At 35.4% G+C, this 15,025-nt stretch overlaps 2 protein-coding genes across 2 annotated transcripts; both read right to left on the bottom strand.

Moving 5' to 3' along the window:
* Nucleotides 1–1,089: 1,089 nt before the first annotated feature.
* Nucleotides 1,090–6,512, bottom strand: LOC103438422 (cycloartenol-C-24-methyltransferase). Its single transcript, XM_008376974.4, has 14 exons — nucleotides 6,250–6,512; nucleotides 5,992–6,114; nucleotides 4,188–4,254; nucleotides 3,589–3,662; nucleotides 3,413–3,497; nucleotides 3,252–3,307; nucleotides 2,932–2,986; nucleotides 2,678–2,725; nucleotides 2,451–2,534; nucleotides 2,233–2,349; nucleotides 2,043–2,126; nucleotides 1,831–1,956; nucleotides 1,595–1,692; nucleotides 1,090–1,341 (listed from the first exon to the last, which is right to left on the bottom strand). Exons 2-14 carry the CDS (start codon nucleotides 6,072–6,074, stop codon nucleotides 1,275–1,277), a joined length of 1,044 nt encoding a protein of 347 aa, XP_008375196.2. The 5' UTR covers nucleotides 6,075–6,114; nucleotides 6,250–6,512; the 3' UTR covers nucleotides 1,090–1,274.
* A 1,490-nt stretch (nucleotides 6,513–8,002) lies between these two features.
* Nucleotides 8,003–10,165, bottom strand: LOC103438423 (rust resistance kinase Lr10-like). Its single transcript, XM_008376975.4, has 2 exons — nucleotides 9,984–10,165; nucleotides 8,003–9,429 (listed from the first exon to the last, which is right to left on the bottom strand). The coding sequence occupies exons 1-2, from the start codon at nucleotides 10,117–10,119 to the stop codon at nucleotides 8,123–8,125; spliced, it is 1,443 nt and encodes a 480-aa protein (XP_008375197.1). The 5' UTR covers nucleotides 10,120–10,165; the 3' UTR covers nucleotides 8,003–8,122.
* Between the last annotated feature and the right edge of the window lie 4,860 nt (nucleotides 10,166–15,025).

Below are 15,025 nucleotides of genomic sequence, written 5' to 3'. Positions count from 1 at the left end.
TCTCAGACCCTACGTAAAGCGGGAGCCTTGTGCACTGAGTACGATCTTTAAGCCATAAAAGAGTGATCTCCTCTACTTTGAATTGGACTTCCAATTCCAATTTGCTACCTTTTTCTGACCTTTCTGAGATTAAGAAAGACATATTCTTGTTGACTGATAAGACTTGGCTAGGCGTACAATTTGATTCCAATTTTCTAGAAGACTAGAATTTGGTCATTGAATACCAACCAATTATTTTGTCACATTAGCTGAGTTCTTTCCATTTGGAACCTTTTACATTTTTCTCATTTTAGTCTCCCGTTTACATTTGAAGTTCTTTATTCGATTTTTTCCTTTTTAAATTCACCTATTAAGGAGATGTTTAATTAATATTTTGTTTTCAGTTTTATTTTTACATTTTTAGAAAATTAAAAGCCAAATTTTGTACCTACTTTTCAAAAGTTAAAAACTACTATTTTGTGCTTTCAAAATTTAGCTTTTAGTTTTCAATATAAGTCATTGATAACATTGCACCGTAGAAAAAAAACACTTGGAACTCGATACTTTAATAAAAGCATTAAATAAGCGCCGTAGCTTACTTCGTAATGACTAATGAGACAATTGCACAAGAAAAACTTCACACAACTAAAAATCAATTAGAGCATGATAAATTAACATATGAGAGGATTTGTTTTTCTTCAATTGAGCTCTTGAAGTGTTTTTTGTAAAAAAATATAATTGTCGAGTTGTTTTTTTTAATTAAATTCATTATTAAAAACAAGTATTTTCATTGGTCTGCGAATGTTTAGTTTCAATGAAGCAACATGCTATGCCAAGGTTGCACTTTGATTTCTAGTGTGAAAGAGACTTTGATATTTTAAGAAAATATTATATTCCCCCACTGAATGTGAAAGGGAGATAATTTCATGACATTGACAGAAAAAACAATGTCTTGTATCAAATTAAATTCGAATAAAATAAAATAAAATAAAATGAAGGCAGCATGTTCTTTGTGAGTCTCCCATGAGTAATTTAGTTAGATCTGATTTACTTTTGCACATGGTGATGGTGGACAAGTCCAAATTCGCACGTCGTATAGCACGTGACCGAGGCCCAAAAAAAGAAATAATATTAAAAATAATTATTCTTCCTTGTCTCTGTCCAAAACACTAAAAAAACTCAGGAAATGAAAACACAAACAACAAACCAGCAACTTAGACAGCACTCCAGTCAGGTGGCATATCTAACATACTTCTGCAAATCCCTTGCAGGTTAAACTAGTCTGCACTACAAATCTACTGACTCTCCTCCGTGAGCGGCTTTCGGGCCAGGAAGAAATACATCGGTGTGAAAATCTCTTTCCTGAAAGACATCCATCAGGATAATCGATGTCAGTAGCTAATATATGCGCGCTTCTGGAACGAAATCATAGAGTTTTAGACCAAATAGGCATTTGTCGTTCCAGTCCAACTCTATATATATGGAGTCATGGCCTGTCGTGTTGTGTTTGAATCACGGAACACGATGCCACATATTTGAGCAAACTTACTTTTGCCCAATGAGGTGGATGAAGGTTCAGAAGAGATAAACACGCTGAAAAAGAACGAACACTTACTTTCCGCCTTCGACTAGCCCTACAGCTGCTTTCTCCAGAAAATCTTGAACTCTTTGGCTTCCTGCTGGTGCAACTCCAATATACTCCAAAACCTTAACCTACAAAAATAAAATTTTAAATACATAAGTCAAGCACCTTCTAGTATTTAGCACAGGAATATTCACTATTCGACAGCGCATCATAAGAAAGTGGCTTCACAAATTCATTGAGTGACCACCATATTCATGAACTCTTACCAAGTTTCTAGTAACAAAACGCCCAGCAGTGGTTAGACGGAAGCTACTAAGTGAAATCCGACTTTTGTCCAAAGGCAAGTACCACGGAAGAGGTGAGTCCGCCGCAAGATCTTTCTCCCATACGACCTATGGTCCCAATGAAAAGAAAATTAAAGTCAATATCTCTTTTCTCTTGCATAGATTTCATAAGGAAGAAAAAACCTCGTACTGACCTCAAAACCTGCTTGTTTCAAAGCTTCAAGACACTTTCCCGTCAATCTGATGTCCGGGAGGCCATCACCAATCTCAATTTCTGCCTGTGGCAATTAAGTTATTTTATGTATATTGACAATCTAGAAATCGTTCAAAAGTAAATCAAGTATCTATAAAACAGCTCGATTTTATACTTTTGGTTTCTCTTACCTTGATTTTTTGATGTTCTTGGTTATTGGGATCAAATGCATCAGTCATGCACCACTCATATGCAGCAAAACATTGACCGGGTTTTAATACTCTGTAAATCTCCTTGTAGCACCCATACTATCAAGAACAGATGGAAATGTTAAGCTAACAGAAACCGGGGAGAAGATAATGACCTAACTTAAAGAGTTGGAAGGTTTCCAGCCACAAGAACGACTTACTGCATCTGGTGCATGGCAGGTCGCTTCAATTGCATATACTGCATCAAATGAATTTTCAGGAAATGGTAGTTTCATGAAGTCAGCCTGCACCATTTATAAAGAAGTACAAAGAATGAGATCTATAAGATAAACCAGTTCTCTCCACGTTCTCGTATGTATTGCTGCAGGAAAGAAATAAAAAGGTACTTTCTACAAAGAACAAGAACATCATATAAAATGCTACCAACCTTAACAAAGTTGCAGGTTTTGTCCACTCCTGCAATACGGTTTAGTTCCTACAGAGCAAACAAAAGCATGATAGTATTAAGCCACTTTGAACTGAAGCATTCCAGTGGTCATTTCTAATATAAATAAATAAATCTTTTAGGCTTCAAAATTTTCAACTGGACAGAAGAATTATCTTGAGAAACCATCAAGACTGGCCATTGATTATGTTCATTAATCAAAACAAATCGTCGCCAGTATACATAGGTTTATCTACCTTTCCTCTCGTGATCTGATATTCGTTGTTGTTCAACCCAGTAACTGATGTTGAGCTGCACAAACCACCACACAAAATCGTTGTGAATATAGAGAGTTCTTCTTGAACAATTAAATAACTTCACTCTAAATTTTGCACTTGACATCAGCATACAGAGCATAATGGTATCATCTTACATATTGAATAAACCATATGCATACTAGGAGGTCTTCCCATAAGGTGTTTTCAGTCCAACTCAGTGACAATTTTAATATTTATAAGAACCAAAAAACCCTATGGACCATCACAACTAAATCCTGAATAAAAGAAACGGCATTCACCTGAAGCGAGATATTTCTCTCAGTGGTCCACCAATTCCACAACCTACATCCAAAACCTAATACAAAAAATACAGAAAACTAAGCCAACAGTTTGAACCAAATCCCAAAACGGATCTATCTTGCACTAATCTGTATTCCATAGTCTACTTAGTAAGACTAACTTTCTGCCCAGGTTTGAGTCCTAGTTGTAAAGCAAGGAAGTGTTCATGTCGCTTGATACTCTCTCGAAGAGACTCCCCATTCCATCTGCAAAAGAGCAATACATCCATCAGAAGCTCTAATACAAGAGACAGTACTTCATTGCTTGGATGTGAAGATAAGAAAACAAAAGATGAACCTGGGTGCAAAGTGGAAAGACTCTCCCCAGCCATACTCATAAAAGCTGGTAACCAAATCATAGTATTTATTAACCTGAAATCCACATGAACCAATTTAGAAGTACACCATCCCAAGCTTGAGCCGAAAGGTCATCAGATTAAATTGACAACAATGAGCCATCAAATCTTTATAATCAAAAGAGACATGGCAAAGGCCAACTTTCCCATATAGACACGATAAAATGTATCTTAATAATCAGAAAAGAAAAAATCTGGAGCAAAATTAAACACGTATGATTATCTTGAGTCTTATCACATGAACTAGGTGATATTATGAGACAACAAAGAAGCCTTGAGGCCGTGGGGATGCGCATTCGTCAAAGATTTACTATATATATATTCTCTATGGTGAATAATATCTCTGGGAAACAGAAAAATTTTCCCCTGTAGTGATGTGAATAGTAGAACCAACAGAGAAAATCACAATCCCTAGGAGATCAATGATCCCAAACATGAAAATATAGTTTAAACAGCCGAAAAAAATTAAGACGGGTTTTTAAATCAAGAGAAGCTTGTATACAGACAATCCTCAGAAGACAAATAAAGGAGTCTATCTTACCATGTCAGTGTAGTTGGACTTTCTAGCTTCCTCATCTCCTCCATAACAGACATGATACTTCTCGTACCTGAACCATTATTCAATAAACTGAGATTATAACCACATATGCCATAACAACTGCAAAAGCTCAGGTTACAGAATTTCACACTACATCCCAGAACGATTTCTAGGAACTTTGCATTGCCATGTTTGAGAGTAAATATTTGGTTACAACTTACGTGTAATCATTCCACAAAATTGAACAAATTGGTTTTAAAATTCTTGTTGCGTCACCTCACAAACAAAAGTTCAGAAATTCAAGCCATGTAGCTCGGTAATATATAAAACGCTTTGACAATTTAAATTCTATTCAAATTTCTGGCATGTTATCATCAAATTTAGTCAACATTCGAGTAAGCATAATTGAAGATGAGAACGTCATAGCCATACTACAACTGCTGCCGAATGAAAAACTGATTTAACAAACTTCCTTGAAGTGGTTCTTTCCCAGAATTCTGAACTTTTCATCTCCATTTCATACATAATTCATAGATGAAAATTCTAACCCACTGTATATATATATTTATTTACTTATTTAGTCATTTGAAGGATAACATCAGAAATAGAACAGAATTTCTACTACTTCCATAATTTCAATTTCTATTGGTAAGATAAAAAAAAGTATTAAGTACTTCATTGTTATAATTCATGAATTCCCAGGCAAATAAAAATACAAATAAATATATTAAAAAAGGCGACCCCAAACCAACAAGGTGTTAGACAAAGTCAACCAGGGTCGGGGACATCTATCGTAAGTAGCTTTACTCTTACTTTGCAAAGAGGTTGTTTCCACACAAATAAATATATAGATAAAAGGAATATACAACAACAAAACAAAAGTTCCAAATTCCTGGTTAGCTTTTTCTGACAGAAAAGTACATCACAACCAACATTCAAACCTCACCAAACACATCAGGAGTTCCTCCACTTACCAGATCAAAGTCACTGCAAATTTCCCAGAACTCAATTTTTATTTTTATCTAATTTTTTAGGGTAACCAATCAAAAAAAAGAAAGAAGGAAGCTTTGGGACCTATTTGAAATGGGTCCATTAAATACTTATGTGGCCCTCATTAACGTGCGACTTTTCTAAGCTAGCAGCTTCGCTTCCACAACATGCTGTATGGACATTTCACCACATGTCAGACTTCCCCATAACTCACGTGACTCTACAGGCACTCCCAGAAATGCACCACTCAACAATAATCTCTTCACAAAATCTACAGATCATTAATTTACTTCTTTTTTCCTTTCACTTGACATCTGATAATTAAGATTGGCCTTAATTTGATTGTGCTTACCTAGCCCAAATCCAAATTAGCATTAATCTACCCTCTGAACTCGAGTCTGAATCCCTCTCTCAGTAGTTTAAGTAAATTTCGTGTAATTTTCCTATAGTTTGTCAAATAAAAAAACCCAGAATTAATCCCAAAAGAAATTAAGACTTTCTGAACATCATAGTAAGCAAAGATTAGAGCTCAAACCCACTTCCAGATTAGTAAGAATAAAGAAAGATTAAGCTTAATCTAGAGAGAGAAACACTCAAAGATCAAAATATCAAGCATTTATTTTGGAAACACAAAGATCAAAACTTTAGGCATTTACTTCTGAAACAAAATAAATGAACAAAACCATCAGCATCAATGAATGATTAGAGTTGATGGATGCAATATCAAATCCAAGTTTCTAGAGTGAGAAACGCTCAAACTTCACACTGGATCCATATTTTTTGAGAGAGAGAGAGAGAGAGAGAGTTGCAGAAGTACTTGTCAACAGCAGAGAGAACATCGGTTTTGTCGATTTTTCCACCGAGACCCGATGCGAGATCCAATGCTCCAGCTTTCGACATCTCCTCCTCTTGACTTTCCCAAAAGCAAAGTTGCGGAGATCTGAAAAGTATCACAAACCCATTACTTGAAATTTACAAGCAAGCATTACAGTCACTATATTTTCTTAATTTTTCAGAAACAAGTGAAAACGTTGTTTGAATTGTAATGTGGGATGATGAGAATCAATGTCTTTACATCAAAAGCAGAATCCGAGAGAAGCAGAAAAAAAAAGGAGAGACTTTTCGAGGGAGGCTGAAGAGAGAGACGTGAGATGAGAGAGAGAGATTCGCTGGAGGAAACCAATTTGTTTACATATAGACAGAGACAGTATCAAAAACAAAAGCTGAGTGGGATGAGTCGGATGACAGAGAAAGAGAGAGAGAGAGAGAGAGAGAGAGACAGAGAGAATGGTGGCCAAACTCCAGGGGCAACTCTAAACTTTCGCTGTATAAAATAACAATATAATTACTTTTGTAACCGAAAAAGTAAAGGAAAAAAAAATTCAAGGCTCAAAAATAAATTAGATATTGCAGAGAGTTATATAATATTATGGTTTAATGATATTTTTTTCATTTGTAAGTTAGAGAAAATCGTCCAATTAAACAGTTTTTCATTCTAATGTATATGATATTTGTATTTTTTAAATGAATATCGTGAGTAATGAGTTCGATACTTGTATCTTATTATGAGGATCTGATTACCGAGTCCAATGTGCTCTTTTTCATCCAATTATCATGGAGAAAGAAAGAGATTAGGACTGAGGAGTAGTCTAAGATTGCTCACGTCCCAAACATTCGCATTGAACCGCATGAAGAATACAAGCCTCGGTGACTGACTGAGAGTTTCTTCTTCTTCTTTGCTTGCTGGAAACAATTTAAGTTTCGTCCTTTGAATATTAGCAATATCATTCATTTGCGATCTACTCCTACATGCAGATATTGCAAGAGGGGATGAACAAGTCAAAACAAAGCTGATGCAACACGTTTCCATTGATGGCGTTGTTTTCGCGCTGCTGTTGTTGCTTCATTTAGTAACGGGAAAACAACCACAGTACAAAGTACAAATTGTCTTTCGAATTTCCTTCCTACTCCCCATGTATTCATGTATCTATGTATGTCTCGTCGGTCTAATTGTTATTGGAATTTAACGACAAATCCATTTAAATAACGGTCTTGTTTTACTAGTTAATCTTGATCCGCCTACTAGTTTATGTTTAACTACTCTTTTCTTTTTCCTGCAGAGTATGACTGCAGCTCATCAGATATAAATCCTGTCGGGAGCAGGACTATCGGACATTTCTGCAAGGGGCTGCCACACAACTTGGTTACGCGTCCTTGGAAGAAGTTGAAGGAGATCCACCAGCTGCAGAACTGGTGCCTAGATGTTCCACTCATATTTAGCTAGCAACTTGTCTTAATTCGTCCTATCCAAACGAAATAGGTGGATCTTATACTGCATGTAACATGCTCTAGAGATAATATAATTATTAACTTATATCGATATTTAAACTTAACTAGGTCTACAAAATTTCTTCACTTCTATAAGCAAAGATGAATCGAAATACCATCATGAAGTATCTTCAACTTTTATGGCAACCTTTGTTAGAATTCTTTTGTCTCACATTGGCCAGAAGGCTTGAGAACAAGCCATTTATATAGAATATGGTATCAAAGCTAGGGGACGGGTCCGTACATCCACGTGAATGGGTGGGTCCCATGTGGAGTTCCACACATCGACAACCACGTGAAGCCAAGTTGGGGCTCACCCGTTCGCGGGGCCAATGCACGTGGCATCTCTTGGCCTATGTGGATCCAAGTCGGGGCCATTTATATAGAATATGGTATCAGAGCTAGGGGACGGGTCCATACATCCACGTGAACGGGTGGGTCCTATGTGGAGTTCCAACAACCTTTTCGTATACAAAAAACCAGAAAAATGAGAATACATGTTTTACAGTAACTACATTACATTCAACAACAATAAATGAAATCATTTCACTAAAGTGTCAAAACCAACAATAATATTTGTTCTTTTGACTTAAATGCGCAACCATTGATCTCTTTACCTGTTAAACAGCAGCTAGCTCAATTTCACATCTGTTCTGCACAGCTGTATTAGAATGGCGCTCGGATTGTTCAGAAGTCTTTGTGCCTGATGCAGATGAACTCAAGTCTTCATCTGTTCCACTATCTTGTGTTAAATTTCCTTGCGGTGACTGCAAATGCTGGAAAGGAGAAGGCGGTGAAGCAATTTCCTTATCTCCCTCCAACATCTGCACTACATTGCTCATGAGAGGCCTTGCTTCTGGTGAATGCTGAATGCACAGCAGAGCTACCATTGTAATCCTCTCTGCTTTTTCTCTGTCTTGTTCTTCAATCCCACAAAATGACAGCGCCTCTTCTAATTTATTGTTGTCAAACATGTTCCAGATCCACCTTGGAAGCCATTCGCGTGACTCGTTTACATCCTCATCAAAATTTCTCCTCCTTCCAACAATCTCAAAGAGAAGCATACCAAAACTGTAAACATCGCACTTTTGAGTCACCGGAAAGGGCTTCCACATCTCTGGGGCTGCATATCCCGGTGTCCCTCTTCCCTTGGTTAACAACATTTCACTGCTTCCTCTGTTGCAAAGCTTGGCAAGTCCAAAATCCGCAACCTTTGGAGTCAAATTCTTATCGAGAAGCACATTCCCAGGCTTGATATCATAGTGAATGATTCTTTGTTCGCACTCTTCATGCAGGTAAGCCAACCCTTTTGCTGTTTGGACTGCGATATCGTGCAGCTTCTCCAAACCTATTTCTCTATGCTCACTAAACAAGAACTTGTCAAGTGATCCATTCTCCATGTACTCATAGACAAGTGCCCGCATTTCGTGGTCAAAGCAGAAGCCGTATAGTTTTACCAAATTCATGTGGTAAGTTCTTCCCAAGGTGCCAACTTCCGCCATGAATTGATCTTCAACTATCTTATCCCTAGTGTTAGTAAGCACCTTGACAGCGACTTGCACTCCATGTGGGAGAATCCCTTTGAAGACAACTCCAAAGCCACCTGAACCCAATATGGTGGAGTAGTTATCTGTGTATTCTGCAAGTTGCTTGGGTGAAAAGGCTACCGGCTTCTCCCTCGCCATGTTGCTAAGAAACCCCCTTACCGTCGGAAACCCAACCTGTGAGCTTCGAACTTGTTGCAATTCGGGTGTTAAGTCGATTGCTACATCGTCGGATGAATGATTTGCGTTAGAAGACTTGTCGATGCTGCTGTAACCGTTGGCTATCCGGGCATATGCCGGAATAGCGCTTCCGGTCTTTTTCAAGCAATCAATGATGGCATATACGATGGCTACAATTGCAATGGTCGCCACCAAACCAGAAACTGAAAAAAAAAAGATGTACAGTTAAGAACAAACTTACATAAAACTTACAGCAGTGACGATATTAAGATATAAAATAACAATCGTACATATAATCCAGCGTTTACGTGGTTCACATGTAATTGGGCTACGATCACAGATAGATAGGGATATGAATTCCTGGTTGTGTTCATCACCCGATCATTAACCAGGTCAATTTTTCAAACCCGAACATGACACGATTATCAAACGTTTTGCAAGATTAGCCGTTTAATGTTCATAAATACAAAATTACACATGAACTAATATTTATGTTAAAGTAAAAGGGTTAAAGACTTAAAGTTGTTGTTTCACCTGCAATTATATAAATAGCTCATCGCGTGTTTTACGAGTTACAAGATTTACATAGACGTGTTAAAGCCATTTTCGTGTTCAGCAGGTTGATCCGAAACACGAATTTTTCATTAACATCTGAAAACATGTTTGCAGCAAGTAGAAAGCAGAAACATCATATTTTTCTAAACATTTGTTACCTGCCTGCAGTTTTTTGCAGATGCTATAGTTTGAGGATGCTTACCAACAGATAAGGCCACTCCCCATTGCATTGAAGAATTGAATTGTTTCTGAAATTGTTGGAACTCATCAGGTTCACTATTTTGATTTTGATGGAATACCAAATTGCCATCCTTATCCACCTCAAATGCACCAGACATGTTTTCTGTCTTGCAAAAGTTTTTTGGAAGAATGGAGAAAGTAAGGTTTAATACATTCATATATATACATATATATATATAAGGGACGACTTTGTGGCATCACTTTTTTTTGCACAGTTTTTGACACACATTTTTGCAGGCTCACTCCATAATGTATTTTAATGATTTGAACCGTCTATCTTTTATATCTTTCCTCAAAAATTATATCTACCAAACCTCATCCAAATCTAAAACCATGTGACAGTTGGATTAAGGGTTTAGGAAACCATGTCCATTTTTTTCACTACAAATAAATGTCTTAATAATTTTGGATTTATCTAAATTTTTGTAAGGGTGATCTATGAATGATGTTCTAAATTTTTGAGGGAAGTTCCCATGCAAGTGCAATGATTTGGACCTCTAGCAAATGTTGGACCATAACTTGTCAAAACGCGTAGAGTATAGTTGAAACATTTGAAAAAGTTCAAAGAAATAGTCAAACTCAAACTTGTGGAGCCAATCCCGCAGAACTATTCAAATTAGTTTTCTCTATATGACAAAAAATGTAAAAATAATATTTGAAAAAAGTTATTGGGAAATAAAAACTGGACCTTGGAACCAATAAACTAGTGGGCTGGACTGAGTACTAGCCCATTAATATAGTTGGTGGGCTAATAGGCGTGGGTAGGTCCAAACCATTTTGGCCCAATGCACATTTATAGTGCCAAGAAACAACCAAAACTAGCTAAATCATGTATGTCAGCTTATTGTAAAGAGAGAGTATCGCTCTTTAACGCGTAGTGCAGCTCAAAGAGAGCAATGCTAGAAACAAACGCTTGTTAGAAAATTGATGTTCGTTTTGTAGACTTTAGGGGACACCCGCTTTTTGATATATATTTTTATGGATTTCATTATATAATGTATTTTAACGATCCAACCGTCTATCTTTTGTGTCTTACTTTAAATATCATTTCTATTAAAAATCATTTAAATCCGAAATCAAATGATCATTTGGAAACTTAGTGTTTCTTTGTATAAATGTATTTGTTCATTTTTTTTAACTATAAATAAATGTCTTAATGATTTTGGATTTGTCTAATCTTTTGTAATGATGATCTATGAATAATGTACTCAAATATAAACTATTTGGATCCTTGAAATACATTACGAAATATGTCCTACAAAATAAATATTAAAATATGTGTCAAGAAAGTGTGTCCACATATCTTAATTATATATATTTATAGGATGAACTGCCAATTTAGTCCATGAATTATCACCTCAATGAAAATTAGGTCCCTAAACTATTTTTTAGAAAAATCAGTCGTTGAATTATAAAAATCTACTAATTACATCCCTAATATTATATTCAAAGCTACTATGTTCAATTTTTCGTCAATTTAAGTCATGTTACTTGCATGTGATACACATTGAAGGGTAGATTGGTAGTTTTCCATAAAGAAATAGTGTATGGAGTTAACTTTGGAGTGTAAAGTGGTAGTTTTTCATAAGAAATAGTGTAAGTTAACTTTGGAGGGTAAATTAAACGTAAGATTCACAACCTATATGAAATGTTAAGGGCTTATAGGCGAGAAAATAACAGTATTACACTCTAAAGTGTGTCAAGTTTGACTTAAGTTGATGAAAAATTGGATAAAATAGCTTTGAATAATAGTAGAGATGAAATTAGCAATTTTTAATGAATTTATGGACTTATTTTACCAAAAAAATAATTCAATGACTTAATTTTCACTGAAGTGATAATTCATGGACTAAATTAGCACTTCACTCATATTTATATAAGAGTGCTTGCTTGTAAGACCATCTCCAACCCTGGCCTAAAACCCAAAAATATTTAGCCTAGAAAATTTAGGTTTTAGCCCAAAAACTGTTTTTCTGCTCCAACCCGTATGACCTAAAATTTTAGCCCAGATTATTAAATAATGAATTTAGGCATTTTTTAAAAAATTAACTTATTTTTATAAAAAAAAAATTATGTAGACTATCCTAAATTAATTTTATGAACATTTTAACCTAAAAATATTTAAATTCTGATAAATTTTGAAAAATCACTAAATCAATACATTAAACACTACGGAAGAATATGAAAATCATGATAAACCACATAAACTAGTTTTGTGTGGATGTTTGAACAAATACATAGGTATTTATAGAGTTTTTGGTTGAATTTTGAGTTAAATATTTTTTTTAAATTATTTTAGCCGTTGGATTTAAATTGGGACCGTTAGATCTTTTTTTTTACCGTTAGATTTGATTATATTCGATTTAAGCTGTTGGATTCAATAAATATATAAATATAAAACAACAGCAAAATATTTGAACGTGGACTGTTGGATTAACCAACGGTCCAATTAAACCTGGCCGTTGGATGAAGAAAAGTAGCCTTTGGGCATCTGGGTTTTGGGGTATGGGCTTCACAACCCACTTTTCACTCTCACCCGTGGGCCCCACTTCAATTTGTGGGTTAAAATCTGGCCGGTATTTGGCCCCCTTTTAAGTTTTTGGTTTTAAGTTTGGTTTAGATTTTGGGTTGGGTTGGATTTTGGGGGAGGAAAAAATTGGGTTTTAGCCCAAGGTTAAAGTGAGTCTAATATAGACTCAATCTAAACGCGTGAGGTACCATATTAAATTATTAGTTGGGTCAAGGGCCCTTATATATATATATATATATATATATATATATATATAGATCACAATTACTCTTATACCATTTTTCACGTTAATGGTAGGGCTGTTGTATAATTTGAATCAGTGGACTGCATGTGATATCGGAGTGGGACCATACTAGAAAGATAGATCGGGGAACACGAAATATACGAACTTATACTATTATACAATTTGAAAAGACACGTTAGAAAAGGACAATTTTCTCCAAATATATAATGCAATATTGTATTCCGTCCCATATTTTCAACCCATTGAAAAATGGGAACTTTAACGAAAAGCACCCGGTACTGTTCACTTTAACGAAAAACCACATTTTTACACTAAAAAGTCAATCCTAGTACTATTCACTTTACCCTTTATTTTGTCCTTATCATTAAAACTCAAAGTTTTCAAGCCCTTTTCATTAGTTTTCCTTTGAAAAATCCCTCTCTTATTTGGGAAGTAACATGGCAATATAAACGACAACCGTATAAATAATTTTATATATTTTCATACCGACTATGCAGGCATGCAGCAAACAAATAAAAAAACATACTAAATTTAAAACCCTAGCATGTCAATGTGCTTGTGTGAGGAGGATCATAACGATGACCGTGCAGTATCGCATGGGTGTCAGAATATTTTAAGATTTTTTGTTAAATGATGTAAACATTAATGATTAGATTATTATTTAAGTATTGATTAATGTGTTAATTTTTTATTTATGACACATCATTTAATTTACAAATTTAATTTAAAATTATAATCTATTGACATTATCCTTCTCAAAAACTTTATATTTATCGCCGTATATAAAGAATGAGGAATCCTTTGAGAAGAGGGATCCTCATTTTTATAAAAAAATAGGGACATCCTCTTTACCGTTGTATTTGATTTTAATGAAATTGTGTGGTTGAGATTGTATGTCCTGTGATTTAATCTCAACCACACAATTTCATTAAAGCCAATTCAACGGTCAATAAAGGGTCCCATTTTTTTAGAAAAATAGGGATCCCTCTTGTTAAAGGAACTGTAAAGAATGAATACGAAGCATCGAATGTGAAACTATTAAGTTAAGAATTAAATGATCACAAATGTCTCTATATATACAGAGTGATATAAGAAACCTCCCTTTTCCAGGTGAAGTCTCAAAATAATTAAGGATTGAAATCACACAAGTTTCGGAAATTGGAAAAATCTTGACTGGTTCTACTCATAGAAACAGAACATATTTAACACCAGGCAATTCTTCAAACTGTCCAAATTCTTATAAGCAGTCTTTCTTATAATGGTCAATCGGTGCGCTACTTGTTAGCCTGACGACGAATATAGTAATTTTAGCAATCTCACTTTAGTTATACATAATACTAAATTTTTAATTTTCAGTTAACATGTTACTTGTTTTTGTCGCCCAGAAATCACATTAGTTATACATAATATACTCAATTTTTAATTTTCAGTTAACATGTTACTTGTTGTTGTCGCCCTGTGTTTCCTTTCTGGTACCTTCTTCTTTCTTTCTTCTCTGTCGCCAAGAGATTGTTTATATATCATGTGCTTAGCTTGTCATTGTTTCCTCCCACGTACTCGGCTAGTGTTCAAGATTGATGGAGAAAACAACGTTTTGTCTTCTAAGACACGAGAATACCCCAACAAAATGAAGACATGACATGTTTATTAATAATGAAATTATCATCAACGTAGCCACCTACTAGCTCAAAACAAGTGAGGTTGTCTTAAAAGATATCGGTGTAATTATGAATGGAACCATGTAATTATAAGTTGTAAATTGTTATGTTACTCCCGATGTGGGATTTCCAACATGCCTATCCTTCTCATGCGAGATCATGTATTTAGGGGCTGTTTGTACCATACTTGACCAATCCCGAAACTACTGAGCACCGGTCAACGTTATACCATCAAGGACCTAAAAGAGTTTCCCTCCAACCAGAAGACCAATCACAGCTCGACACGTGTCGACATCAGAAGCCAATCATAGCGCGACACGTGTCAACATCGGAAGCCAATCACAACATGACACGTGTCAATGTCAGAACAAAGCTAGAAACTCTCTTCTATAAAAAGAGATCATTCTCTCACAATATTTCCTAATGTCATTTGTACTAAATCATTCACTTGTACTCACTAAAGGAGAGCTTGAACCTATGTACTTGTGTAAACCCTTCACAATTAATGAAAACTCATCTACTCCGTGGACGTAGCCAATCTGAGTGAACCACGTACATCTTGTGTTTGCTTC

Source organism: Malus domestica, chromosome 07 (genome assembly GCF_042453785.1).
Source record: "Malus domestica chromosome 07, GDT2T_hap1".
Classification (NCBI taxonomy): Eukaryota; Viridiplantae; Streptophyta; class Magnoliopsida; order Rosales; family Rosaceae; genus Malus; species Malus domestica.
This window is presented reverse-complemented; position numbering and strand designations above follow the sequence as displayed.

Coding starts and splice junctions, on each gene's coding strand:
- LOC103438423 (XM_008376975.4), bottom strand. CDS start 10,119: ATGTCTGGTGCATTTGAGGTGGATAAGGATGGCAATTTGGTATTCCAT. Junction 9,430..9,983: donor GGGAGTGGCCTTATCTGTTG/GTAAGCATCCTC, acceptor TTTTTTTTTCAG/TTTCTGGTTTGGTGGCGACC.
- LOC103438422 (XM_008376974.4), bottom strand. CDS start 6,074: ATGTCGAAAGCTGGAGCATTGGATCTCGCATCGGGTCTCGGTGGAAAA. Junction 4,255..5,991: donor GTTCTCTCTGCTGTTGACAA/GTACTTCTGCAA, acceptor ATAATGGTTCAG/GTACGAGAAGTATCATGTCT. Junction 2,535..2,677: donor AAACCTGCAACTTTGTTAAG/GTTGGTAGCATT, acceptor TAAATGGTGCAG/GCTGACTTCATGAAACTACC.